The sequence below is a fragment of the Notechis scutatus genome, chromosome 1 (assembly GCF_049901735.1).
Source record: "Notechis scutatus isolate UNSWTSFEM ecotype Mainland chromosome 1, rNotScu1.2, whole genome shotgun sequence".
Taxonomy (NCBI): domain Eukaryota; kingdom Metazoa; phylum Chordata; class Lepidosauria; order Squamata; family Elapidae; genus Notechis; species Notechis scutatus.
In genome coordinates this window covers 332,163,114-332,176,920 of record NC_142009.1, presented here as the reverse complement: position 1 = coordinate 332,176,920, position 13,807 = coordinate 332,163,114, and the positions used below count along the sequence as shown (strand labels likewise).

The following is a 13,807-nucleotide window of genomic DNA, read 5'->3' as shown; positions in this document are numbered from 1 at the left end:
CTGTTTAATTCACAGGCAGTCCAATGAGATTCCTTTTTCTTGAGGGAAGATTTGGGGGAGTGAGACAAAAACTTAAAAGAGAAGCAGAAAGGAGGTTTAATTGTGGCTTCTTTGCTGTTTCTGCTACAATCCTGCCAATGGAAGATTGGTGTCAAATGGACTTGGGAGTACGGAACAAATAGCAAAGAGGGGATTTGGATCCTCGCTGGATATATAACAAAAGATACTTTAGAGCAGGGGTCTCCAACCTTTTTGACCGCAGGGACCACTAAATCCATAATTTTAAATCCCACGGACCACTACTGTGAATTTTTAAAAAAAAGATAAATAGTATTAAGTGAAATATTAAAAAAATGCCAATATTTTTTCTGCGGACCACCAAAATTGGTGACCGCTGCTTTAGAGGAAACCCCAACTTGCATTCCTCATGAGCCCCTGGAGAGGAGAGAGAAAATGGGGGCACCTGGAACCGAAAGAGAGAAGAATATGCGAAATGGAAGGGAGAATCTGGAAACTACGAGTTATAGTGGCGATGGCTAGGATGTAGTTCTGTTTGGCCACCTGGAGTGGATGGGCAGCCATCTAAATAAAAATAAATAAGCGAATAAACGACTCTGGTCTTGATTAACCCCCGACTTTTGACTACTGCAATACACTCTATATGGGGTGGCCCTTGGAGACCTTGCAATTGTGCCAAAATTCACCAGCTCGAGCATTTCTGCTATTCCATGATGTCAAGGTGCTGGTTATCACCTGGATGGTGTAGGGCCAGGTTATTCGAGGAACCCACCTGCCCCCCCCCATTGTTTCACCCCATCCGAACTCATGGGCTAGGCCCGCCCCAGGACCCCTTCCACGTGACACCATCTTATGGGGCCCAGGAGGTGTGCCCCTTCTCTGTGGAGTCCTTGGTGTCTTTGAGCTTGGTTGTTTGCTTAGAGACGTTTCCTTATCCAACTAGGTAACATCATCAGTGCTAGAAGGGAGTGGGGTTGGCTCCCTCCTTACATACAGTAGCTTACTCTGCCAGCTTAATGGAGATGTGGCTTCCTCCTTGACAAGGATATTGTTTTCTACTTGTTGGTTTGTCTACTGTTAAGGAACTACCAAGGACCTACTACTAAGGAACTATCACCTATCTTTCTATCCAATCTATCCATACATCCACTCTGTCTACATCTACCTATCTACCTTCTATCAACTATCTAATCCCTATATATTTATAATCTATAAATCATCTTCTATATTTATCAATCCATCCATCCACCCTGTCATTTATCATCAGTCTATATCTACTCCACCCACCCATCCACCTACCTAACCCACTCTGCCTCTCTACTTATCTTTTATCTACCTCTATCTCCCTATCATTCATTTATCCATCCATCCATCCATCCACCTACCTATTTACCTACCTACCGGTATCTCTCTCTAATCTATATCTATGTCTGTATATCCATCTCTCTCTCTCTCTCTCTCTCTCTCTCTCTCTATATATATATATATATATATATATATATATATATATATATATATCTATATCTATATATCTATATATCTATATATCTATATCTATATATCTATATCTATATCTATATCTATATCTATATCTATATCTATCTATCTATCTATCTATCTATCTATCTATCTATCTATCTATCTATCTATCTATCTATCTATCTATCTATCTATATATATATATATATATATATATATATATATATATATATATATATATATATATATATACATATATATATACATATATATATACATATATATACATATATATACATATATATATATATATATATATATATATATATATATATATATATATATATATATATATATATAATCTATCTATCTATCTATCATCTATCTATCTATCTATCTATCTATCTATCTATCTATCTATCTATCTATCTATCTATCTATCTATCCATCCATCTATCTATCCATCTGTCTGTCCACCCATCTACCTAATCATCCATCAATCACTTTCTACTATCTATCTATTGATAGTTCATTAATTGTTCCTTAGTAGCATCAATCTATCTACCTCAGGCTGATTTGTGAGTGGTTTTTCACTGACTTGTCAAGATAACTTTTTTGGGCTCTCTAGCATGTAATGCAGTATACTGATACATCCTCTGACTGAAAATGTAATTTCCCTGTAATTCACTGAGTTGTTCCGTCTTCTAATTTCTTGTTCATCATCCAGAATCACAATAGTGAGACGGATTGCCATAAACATCGATTCAATGAGTAAACTTTCTCCACACACTTATATAAATCCCTCTTGACATCTTAGGCAACAATCCTGATTTTCTCACTTGCCCATCCCTGATGCAAAACTCAAAGCTTCAGCCAGGATTAACTGCTACCCATTATTGCTGCACAATTAATTTGGCTCGCTCCCTTGTCAGTTATTTGGCCTTTTTTTACTCCTCTCTTTGGGGCGGCCTTTCTTCTCTATTTTTTGCAGAGGCCGACAGGTTTACTGCACGGAGGCCAAAGGCTTTCAGACTTTCCATTTGGCATCTGAAATATTCCCATAACCTTTTTTTTAATCCAAAGAGTTATAAGAGAAGGAGAAAAAAAAATTACCTCCTTGATTGTGCCAACTGATTCTCAGAAATCTTTTCTCTGCTTCCACCGTTTTTAGAGCAGCAGTGAGGAACTGGATAGGACATTTGGGCACCCTGTCAAATACAGGTAATTCTCGACTTATAACCACAATTGAGTCCAAAGGTTTTACAACCTTTCCCCCCATGGTTGTGAAATCAGTTGCTGTAGTTGTTCAGTTAGTATCACAGTTGTTAAGTGAATCTGGCTTCCACATTGATTTTTGTTTTGGCTTCCAGTCCAGTCCCCTCATCAAATTTTGGGCTCCGCTGTAGTTATATAAGTGCAGGAACCAGAAATCCTGCACCCCATCAGCCACTACCGAAACTCACTGGTTGCTTTTGAGCCCATTCTTCCTCCTCCTCAGGCCAAGCCATAGCTTGCTGTGTGGGAAAAGCAGGTCTAATGCTTTCAAAACAACGCTAATCCTCAAATAATCACGGCTCGTCCAAGTAGCTACAGAAAGCACATTTCCTTCATTGTTAAAAAGAAAACCCTCTAACTCAGGGGTGTCCAACCTTGGTAACGTTAAGCCTGGAGGACTTCAACTCCCAGAATTCCCCAGCCAGCTTTGCTGGCTGGGGAATTCTGGGAGTTGAAGTCCTCCAGGCTTAACGTTACCAAGGTTGGACACCCCTGCTCTAACTAAAGATATCCACAGTTGCTTTTCTGCGTCTCACTGGTCAACCTAGCACATTAACAGAGTTGGAAGGGACCTTGTAGGTCATCTAGTCCAGCCCCCCTTGCCCAAGCAGGAGGCCCTACACCATTTCTGACAGATGGCAGTCCAGTCTCTTCTTGAAAGCCGCCAGGGATGAAGCTCCCACCACTTCAGAAGGCAACCAAAAGGCAGAGGATCTGTGATTAATGATCTTTGCAAGTCTACCCCAATCCCCGCAAGTGAAAGACAGGATCCACAGAAGAAGGCACCATAAGGGAAAAGGGGGGAAAAAAAACAACCACCTTACAGGCAATCCTCGATTTACGACCACAAAGTGAGGCTGTCATTAAGTGAGTCATCAAGTAATCAGATCCAATTTTTTTTGAGCATTTTGACTGCAACTGTGCAGTGAATCCAGTTTCCCCAACTGACTTTGATTGTCAGGACAGAAGCCATCTGGGGAGGTTGTAAATCGAACCACGTAATCGCAAGATGGCGCAATCCTTGTAAATGGGAGCTGGTTGCCAAGCGCCTGAATAGCAATCACATGACCCTGGGGATGAGGCAATGCAGGTCATAATGTCGAGGACGGGTCATAAGTCACTTTTTCTGACGTCATTGTAGCTTTGAACCTTCATTTTACAAATAATCCTTAAGTCGAGGACTAGCTGTAAGTGACTACTCCAGAGAAGCAAAATGCAAACGGATCTGTCACTTAATAGGAACCAGTGTGAAACAAAGAGAACTCCACAAAATGGCGGCTTTAATCCTGAGCTCCAACACACTTTTGGTCCTCTGTTGCAGCATTTCACATTGCACCTAGACTTCAACTCCCAGAATTCCTCAGCCAGCATTTGTGGACTTCAACTCCCAGCATTCCCCAGCCAGCATTTGTGGACTTCAATTCCCAGAATTCCTCAGCCAGCATTTGTGGACTTCAACTCCCAGCATTCCCCAGCCAGCATTTGTGGACTTCAATTCCCAGAATTCCACCTGTTGACTTTCCCCATGCCAGCTGGGGAGTTCTGGGAGTTGAGATTCACAAATGCGGGCCGGGGAATTCTGAGACTTGAAGTCCACAAATGATGGCTGGGGAATGCTGGGGGTTGAAGTCCACACGGTTTAAAGCAACCAAGATTAAGAAACACTGTTCTAGGGATAAGCAAAAGTTGGCCTGAAAGACATGACACCATTCCACACCGTTCTTCCTCAATGTCTCCTCAGCAGGTCTCTTCCCCTTTGGGTTCAGCACAGAGCGTGGCGTATAAGGCATTGCGTATGCAGTTTAACTCCTAAATATATATAATTTTCTCTCTCGGTATTATATATATATGTATGTATGTATGTATATATATATATGGATCTTTGGTTATTCAGGTTTTCTCCCGCGTAAAATTGGAAGTATCAGCGACATTTCAATGAAGTCTCATTCATCATCTTCAGGCTTGTGTCTTCGGCTTTGTGCTTCTCCGAGAAGCACAAAGCCGAAGACACAAGCCTGAAGATGATGAATGAGACTTCATTGAAATGTCGCCTAGATACTTCCAATTTTACGCGGGAGAAAACCCGAATAACCAAAGATCCACATACAAATACCCGCGAAAACCTCAGAAAACATATATATATATTTATATAAGTATGTATATATTTTACACACACTGGATTAAATTGCATGAGAATCTAGATATGGCTTTCCACGGAATGGACACAGCAGGGCGAGGCGGGATGAAGATGACAGCCGGACGGGAGCCAAACTTTGGTGAGGAAGAGGATGGGACGGGCAGCTCCTTCGTCCCTGGCACTCTGTCTCCTGGCTAGGAAAAAAAACAAAAACCTCCATTCCAACCCCGCTCCTCCTGCAGAGGCAGAAGTCCCGCCGAGCCTCCCTGACACTGAATCCCATGTGCCCCAGCTCCACCTGGTGAAACACACGACTGCGCGGATCTGGGGTGCTCCTTTCCCCGCTTGTATTGCAGAGCAAGTGATGGTCAGCATGACAGAAAGAGAGCCAAGCGGGGTGCTGCAGAACGGCCCCCCTTGCCAGTTCATGCTGCCCCACAGCTAGGGCGAGGGGGGTTTCCTACCCTCCCAGCTCTACCCGACATAGCCCCACCACCACCCCCGGCAGATTACATCGAGGGTCACAAATGGGACGGAAGCCTAGACTTTGCTGAGTCCGTATCAGGGGCGCTAATGATGGAATCCTTGCGGGCACCGCCCGGGTCCTGCTGAATGCCTGAGGCAGCTGTCCCAGGGTACGCGGCAGCCATGGTCATCTGGTGAGGGGCCCGGGCTGCCGGCCGCGATGCGACTGGCGGGGTGCTACCGGCATTCCGGCTCGAAGTGGCGGGTGACGACGGCGAGGCCCCCTGGCCCGCGGCGATCGAAGCGTTGGACTCGTGAGCCGAAGAGGGCGGGCTCTGGCTGGGCGTTTGAGGAGCGCCGTGGGGGAGGGAGGGTTGGGAGGCCGAAAGAGGCCGCGTCTCCTGGCTGAGACTGCTCGTGTGGAGAGCCTGGGTGCTTTTGTGAGCTGCCAGCCGCTGCGGAGAACCGGGCGGCTTCTGCTGAGTTAGCGAGAGCTGGGATCCCGACTGACCCTTGGCACCCCCGTACGGGAACGTCCGGCTGGCGTGAGGGCTTTGGGAAGAGGGACTGGACACTACGGAGGGGAAGGGGCCGGCTGAAGCAGCCATGGGAGGCTGGGGGGGTGGGGGCTGCTGCTGGAGGGGGGCATTCGGCTGTGGGGGCCGCGGCATGTTCTGGAACATCGGGCCACCCAGTTGTTGTTGCTGCTGCTGCTGTAGGTTCAGCTGCTGCTGCTGTTGGTGATGCTGCTGAAGCAAGGCTGGCGAGATGGCAAAGGCCCCAGGGAGGCCTCCTTGGTACTGCAGACGTCGGACCATCCGTGGGGAGCCGAGGCTGATTGGGCCGACCAGCGGGTTGCCCATCTGCGGGCAGAAGCTCATCGCCACGGCCTGCTGGAGGGTGGCGATCGCTGAGGTGACCTGGGGCTGAGTTGGGGTATACATGGCGGTGTGCTGCTGGAACTCGGCCTGTTGAACCATCTCCCGGTCATACTTGACAATCTCCTGGATGATCTCGTTCTCCTGGTTGTTGAAAACGCCCGAATTGAGGTCGTGCTGCACCTTGTGCAGGAGAATGGAGTTCTTCTTCCCTGCAAGAGAAGAGCGGAAGGCGTGATTTCCTTGCGGTTCGAGTCCGCCCTCCCAGTGGTGCTTTTTCCAAGGGCAACTGGACTTTCTTGGGTTGTTGTTTTTTTTTCCTTGAAGAGGTTTCCCTTCTCAGCCGGGAAGCTTTTTCAGTTCTGAGTGAAGGATGGCGAAGGGAAAGATTTATATTCTTTGCAGCCATCTGGTCGTTAGCGCTCTCTCTGAGAGTCGTTGAGGCCACTTGAGCTTAGAGAGAGTATGAATGACCACATGACTGCAAGGAATATAAAGCCTTCCATTCTCCACCATTCAGTCAGAACTGAAGAAGCTTCCTGGATGAGAAGGGAAACCCCTTCAAGGAAAAAAAGCCCAAGAAAAAGTCCAGTTGCCTTTTGAAAAAGCACCTTTCGGACAACCATGACCTGGATGACTGAGAATCTCCATAGAAATCCAAGTCCACTGATGCCCTTGCATAGCACTTCTCATACCCATGGAAAACTACAGGTAGTCCTTAACTTACGACCAGCCGCTTAGGGACTGTTCGAAGTTAGGATGGATCTACTTGGGGTGGGGGGGTGTCTTACAACCCCATTTCAAAGTTCCAACATTTGCTCCCAAGTCACACAGCCACACTTTGGATGCTGCCAACTGGGCTGTGTTTACGGCTGTTTGCTGCATCCTGCAGTCACCTGACCTGAAGGCCAGACAAGGAATAATGGATGGAAACTGAACAAGGAGAGATTCAACCTGGAAATAAGGAGAAACTTTCTGACAGTGAGAACAATTAACCAATGGAAAAGAAGTTGCCCTCGGAAGTTGTGGGAGCTTCATTACTGGAGGCTTTCAAGAAGAGATTGGACTGCCATCCATCAGAAATTATATAGGGTCTCCTGCTTGGGTGGGGAGTTGGACTAGATGACCTACAAGGTCCCTTCCAACTCTGATTATCTGTTATCTGACCATGTTTTATGATGGTTTTGCCAAAAACCATCTTTTTCTTACACTTTTTGGCACAACCGCACCCATAGCATATTTGTTTAACGACCACTGCGAAAAAGATTGTAAAATTGCGACTCTGACTTTGAGGTATTCAAACTGCTCAGGGTCACTTTGGGAGAGAGGGCAGCATAATAAACAAACAAACATGTTTTCAAAGCATTTAAACAAGTGGTTTCGCACATAAGATGGGACAGTTCATGGAAGAGTTAAGCTCAAAAACCCAAAACATCTTGAATGCAGGAAGTCCTCAACTTACAAACATTCATTTAATGACCTTCAAAGTTACACCATTGAAAAAAGTGTCTATTTTTTCACACTTACAACCGTTACAGCATCACAGTGGTCGTGTGATCAATTCAGACATTTGGCAACTTACTCATATTTATGACGGTTGCAGTATCCCAAGGTCACAGGAATCCCCTTTTGCGACTTTGTGACCAGCAAAGTCAATGGGGAAAGCCAGATTTGCTTAATAACTGTTTTTAGCTTAAAAACTGCTGTGATTCACTTAACAATGGTGGCAAGAAAGGTCTTAAATGGGGCAAAACTCACTTAAGAAAGGTCTCGCTTAACAGCAGAAATTTGGGGCTCAATTGTGGTCTTAAGTCGAGGATTACCCGTTCCTCTTAACGGGCAGCTCATATCTTCCAAATAAAACCTGAATGCCTTTTTTCCTGTGTTTTCAACTGGGACACCCTGGCCCATAATCCCCTCCCCTCCCCTTCCCTCCCCATGCCAATTCCCCCAACGTACCAATGCGATCCAGCCGATCCAGAGCAACGGTTTCAAAAGCTCTCCTCATCATGGGGTATTCCTCTAAGACCTCATTAAAATTGTCCACCGAGAGGGAATACAAGCGGCAATAAGTATCCGCCCGCACACTCGCAGTTCGACGCCCTCTGGTCAGGAGGCAAATCTCTGGAGGAAAGATGAAAAAGCAAATTCAAACCCCAAAAACTGGATTCCAAATGATTTCCCCCTTAAGGATAGAAGAATATATACATCCTTTGTGAGGTTAAACTCAACTTCTTTCCGTCCTTCACAAAGCCTACTTAGATATTGAATTGAATTCTTTATTATTGTCATTGTACGGTATTGCATCCTTATTGTATACAACGAAATTCTCATAACACCCAGAGACCAGACTCAACATGCACACACATGACAATCCCCAAACACTTCCCCACCCGCCAAAATTCCCCACCTCCTATAAACACACAAGCATCCCCACAACAGACCAAGTAAGACTGTCCAACAGCTCACTGATGGTGGTCCTTAAGTTCATTGTGAAGTGCAATGATAGCTCAGGGATAAAAACTATTCAGAAAAAGTGTGGTGCGAGTTTTAATTGTTTCTGTATCTTCTGCCAGAAGGCAACAGTTCATAAAGATTGTAAGCAGGATGGGAAGAGTCTCTGAGAATGTTGTGCGACTTCCTCAAACAGTGAGATGCGAAGGTGTCTTCCAGGGCTGGTAGCTGGAGCCCAATGATATTCTGGACACTTTTAATTATTCTCTGTAGAGCTTTTTTGTCCGCTACAGAGCTGCTCCCGTACCATGCAAGAATGCTGTATGTCAGGACACTCTCAATGGTGCTGCGGTAGTAGGACAGAAGTAGATGTTGAGATAATTTATCTTCCTAAGCATTCTCAGGAAGTACAGCCTCTTCTGTGCCTTTTTTACAATCGTGTTAGCATTCATAGTCCATGAGAGGTCCTCCGAGATATAAGTGCCGAGAAATTTAAAACTACCAACCCTCTCCACCTCCTCACCATTTATGTACAATGGTAAATGTACACCTCTCTTCCTCCTGAAGTCAATTATAAGTTCTTTAGTTTTTTGGGGTATTAAGTGTAAGATTATTTTCTTTACAACACAGTGTCAGCCCTTGTACTTCCTTTCTATAAGCAGACTCCTTGTTCTTATTAAAGAGACTCACCACTGTCGTGTCATCCGCCAATTTAATAATTGCGTTGGTGTTATACAATGGGGTGATATCTACTGGAACCAACCTTGTCTTTTTCCCCCTTCAATTATTTCCAGTCAAGCTGGTTGCTATCAATGTCATAATTTTAAATTCAGTTCTTGTCTTTTTCTTTCCTTAATCCAAATATTAAAAAAAAATTAGGGCTATTTTGTCTTCTGGACAGTTTTGGGACCTTCTCATACCTATCTTGACAGCCATTTTGGGAACGGTCAAGTCTTCTTTGGCAGCCATTTTGAAAGCGAACCAAACTTATGTTCTCCAAATGCCAAAGGTCCCTCATTTTAGGAAGGAAAGCTGTCCCTGTCCCTCAGAATGCCACAAATATGAATGAAGACGGACTTGACTTATCTCACCTCCAAAGTAGGAACCATCTGAAAGCTTCATCTCTTTGTTGCCTTTTGTGAGGACACTGACAACTCCATGTTGGATGAAGTACATCTTTTTCCCGATGGTGCCTTCTCTGATGATGTAGTCCCCCGGTTGAAAGACTTCAAATCTCAGTTTGGTGAGCATGGCTGTGACAAAATTGGGGTCGGCGTTGGCGAAGAGTGGCATGGAGGCCACCAGTTTGCGACAGTTGAAGTTGACAATCTCCTGGAGAACGACAGACACACAAAAAATGAGTCTCACCATGATTTACATAAAAACAGCTCAGCTTTTTCTTAAATGTTCCTTTGGGTCAAGAGAGGACAAGTGCTCATTAATAGGACACCATGCTATTTTGGGGGAACATTCAAGTTCTCCTAAGAAAGCTCAAACTTTTGTGTGTCTCCCCATTTTTTAAAGTATGGGGTCTTAAATCAGTGTTTCCCCCTTGTGGACAAAGGTTGTGTGGACAAAAACTCCTAGAAGTTTCTGCTGGCTGGGGAATTCTGGGAATTGAAAGTCCTCAGATCTTATAATTGCCAAGTTTCAAAAACACTGATTTAGATGAATCGGCCTTAGTTAGCAGATCCCAGAAAGAGATAACCATGTTGTTCTAAGGTTGCCTAAGGTAGACTGCCACAAGATATGGAGGCTCCATTTTCAAATTGTCTGTTGAATGGCTGTTGGGACTGGGTTAAGTTTAGTCTAAAAAAAAGAGAAGGACTAGGAGTAACATGATAGCAGCGTTCCAATATTTAAGAAGAATGGGTCAATCTATTTTCCAAAGCACCTGAAGACAGGACAAGAAGCAACGGGTGGAATCAAGGAGAGAACCAACCAAGAACTAAGGAGAAATTTCCTAAACAGTGAGAACAATTAATCGGGGAAACAAGTCTCTAGAAGTTGTGAATGCTCCAACACTGGGTTTTTTTTAAGAACAGATTGTCTGAAATAGTGTAAGGTGTTTGAGCAGTGGGTTTTATTTATTTATTTATTTGATTTGCCAATTGTTTACAAGATAATAAGTATAAATGTATACATAGTTGTGAATACATGAAATGGTTACATATAAGAAAAATAAAAGAATAAGAGAAACAATAGGACAGGGACGGTAGGCACGTTGGTGCGCTTATGCACGCCCCTACAGACCTCTTAGGAAAGGGGTGAGGTCAATAGTAGACAGTCTAAGGTTAAAGTTTTTGGGGTTTGGGAAGAAACTACAGAGTCGGGTAGAGTATTCCAGACATTGACCACTCTGTTGCTGAAGTCGTATTTCCTGCAATCAAGTTTGGTGCAGTTAACTTTGAGTTTGGATCTATTGGATACAAACTAAGTTTGGTGCGGTTTACTTTGAGTTTGTATCTATTGGATACAAACTAGGTTGGACTAGAAGACCTCCAAGGTCCCTTCCAACTTTGTGATTCTGTTAAATCCCACTATTGGACAATGAAGACCTTCAGCCAAGATCTACCTCTTGCTTCTCCACCTTCTCAAGATCCATCCCCTTCTGTGGGCTTACCTCTCGCAGGGGTTCGTTCAACTCCTCGAGGATGCTGTCTTCATCAAACATTTTGCCCTGGTAGCGATGTTCATAGTAGTCATGGATCTTTTGCCGGAAGTCAGCTGGGAGTTTGTGGAAGGACATGTACTGCTCCACTTGTTTGTACTGCAGGAGGCAGAAGGTGGAGGAGAAATTAACTGGGAGAATTTAAGCAGAATGTCTGACTTGGGGAATGCAAAAAAGGGAAGAGAAACCAAAGCAAGTCAGAGAAGGAGAAAGGGAGCAGACTCAGAAAAAGAGCACTAAAGACAGAGAAAAGTAGCTACTCTAAAGAAAGAGAAAACATAAAGCTTTGTTTATTAACATTAAATAAGAACTGTGAATTAACATAGTTAACATGGGAAAACTATCACATTCTAACTTAGTGTACTGCCAAGATAACGATATTGAAAGTGGTTGATATAATTTCTATTATAGAAACTTTTGTAAAGCTTTTTAACATTTTGTTCTTTGTAAACCTTTTAATATTTTGAACTTTAATAAAGTATTTTTTAAAAAAAAATTAAAAAAGAAAAGAAAGAAAGAGAAAACAAGAGGCCAAATCAGGCGATGTAGGATTATAAGAGTTGGAATCCAAGATACAGGCAGACCTTGGCTTACAACCATTCGTTTAGCAATTATTCAAAGTTGCACTGAAAAAAAAGCGACTTATGGACCGTTCGGTCACATGACCGTTTAGTCATGCGATCAAAATTCAGATGCTTGGCAACTGACTTGTATTTATTATGGCTGCAGCATCCCGGGATCGTGTGATCGCTTCTTGCAACCTTCCGACAAGCAGAGTCCAATGGGGAAGCCTCTTTAACAACCGTGCTGCTACCTTAACATCTGCACCGATCAACTTAACAACTGTGGCCAGAAAAAATTGTAACAAGGGCAAATCTCCACAACCGTCTTGGCTTAACAATGGAAATTTTGAGCGGAATTGGGGTCAGACATTGAGGACGAACTGTACTCAAACCTCTAGAAGGAAAAATAATATTTTAAATCTATGGGCCATCCAAGTGAAAAGGGGAACAGTTCAGAGGTGGTATTCAAGCCGGTTCTGATGGTTCTGGAGAACCGGTAGCGGAAATTTTGAATAGTTCAGAAAACCGAGGCAAATCCCACCTCTGACTGGCCCTGCCCCCATCTATTCTCCGCCTCCCATTGAGTCCCAGTTGATCGGCTGGGTCTCCTTTGGTGGCCCTGCACAGGAGAACGGAGCTGGAAAGCAGGTTAGTGGGGTGGGGAGGGAATGGGGATTTTGCAGTATATCCTTCCCTTGCCACGCCCACCAAGTCATGCCCACCAATGAAAATGAAATGACTTTAAAAAGCAGACCACTCCCCAAAGCTCCCGTACCTTTTCTTGATACTGGCGCCGAGAGGAATCCAGAGACTGGATGAGGGCTGTGGCATGGCCGATGAACATGGCGTAGCACGTCGCTCCCACGATCATGCTCAGCATTGTCAGCCAGATGTCAGTCATGCTTTCTGGCGCCTGGCGCCCGTATCCGATGCAAAGCATGTGGCTCATGGACTTGAAGAGCGCAAAAGAATACAGCTCGCTCCAGGAATCGTTCTACAGTGGAGAAACGAAAACAACTCTAGTTAAACAGACTGTCCCGCAAAGAGAATTAGACCCATCTCCGTTTTTCTAAAAATTCATTCTGAGCGAATGTTATTTCAACGCCCAATCTTTCTCTCTCTCTCTCTCTTTTTTTTAAAGATCCAGATTTCTGAAGATAGGTTAGGAAGGGTGACATCGGAGATGGGAGGTCAAAGGAACTGAAGAAGACACAGGAAGTTGGCTTTCATGTCCAAGATGGGACTAGAACTCATAGTCTCCTGGTGATTGACCCAAAGTCATCCAATTGGCCTTCATGCTTAAGGCAAGACTAGAACTCACTGTCTCCTGGTGATTGGCCCAAAAGAAGAAGAAGAGAAGAAGAGGAGGAGGAGGAGGAGGAGGAGGAGGAGGAGAGAAGAAAGGAGGAGGAGGAGAGAGGTGGTGGTGGGAAAAGGAGGAAGAGGAGAGGAAGAGGAGATGGAGGAGGAGGAGGGAGGAAGGAGAAGGAGGAAGAAGAAGAAAGAGGAGGAGGAGGAGGAGGAGGAGGAGGAGGAGGAGGAGGAAGAAAAGAAGAGGAAGAGGAGGAGGAGGAGGAGGAGGAAAAAGGAGGAAGAGGAGGAAGGAGAAGGAGAAGAAGAAGAGGAGGAGGAGGAGGAAGAAAAGAAGAGGAAGAAAAGGAAGAGGAGGAAGAGAAGAAGGAGGAGGAGGAGGAGGAGGAGGAGAGAAAAGAGGAGGAAGAGGAGGAAGGAGAAGGAGAAGGAGGAGGAGAGAAGAAGAAGAAGAAGAAGAAGAAGAAGAAGAAGAAGAAGAAGAAGAAGAAGAAGAAGAAGAAGAAGAAGAAGAAGAAGAAGAAGAAGAAGAAGAAGAAAAGAAGAAGAAGAAGAA

General features: G+C 44.4%; 1 protein-coding gene and 1 long non-coding RNA gene across 2 annotated transcripts in view; both read right to left on the bottom strand.

Moving 5' to 3' along the window:
• Positions 1-317: 317 nt before the first annotated feature.
• LOC148133547 (uncharacterized) lies at positions 318-3,063 on the bottom strand. The gene is made up of 2 exons (XR_015746972.1): positions 1,975-3,063; positions 318-1,480 (listed from the first exon to the last, which is right to left on the bottom strand). It is a non-coding gene; the product is annotated as an uncharacterized LOC148133547 (long non-coding RNA).
• Positions 3,064-4,859: 1,796 nt separating this feature from the next.
• HCN2 (hyperpolarization activated cyclic nucleotide gated potassium and sodium channel 2) overlaps positions 4,860-13,807 on the bottom strand; it is a 67,216-nt gene continuing 58,268 nt past the window's right edge. Inside the window, exons 4-8 of the mRNA XM_087952710.1 lie at positions 12,716-12,934; positions 11,330-11,476; positions 9,798-10,038; positions 8,212-8,376; positions 4,860-6,464 (exon numbers count right to left, since the gene is read on the bottom strand). Coding sequence (XP_087808836.1) covers positions 5,431-6,464; positions 8,212-8,376; positions 9,798-10,038; positions 11,330-11,476; positions 12,716-12,934 — 1,806 coding nt within the window. The 3' untranslated portion in view covers positions 4,860-5,430. The remainder of the gene's footprint in view (positions 6,465-8,211; positions 8,377-9,797; positions 10,039-11,329; positions 11,477-12,715; positions 12,935-13,807) is intronic.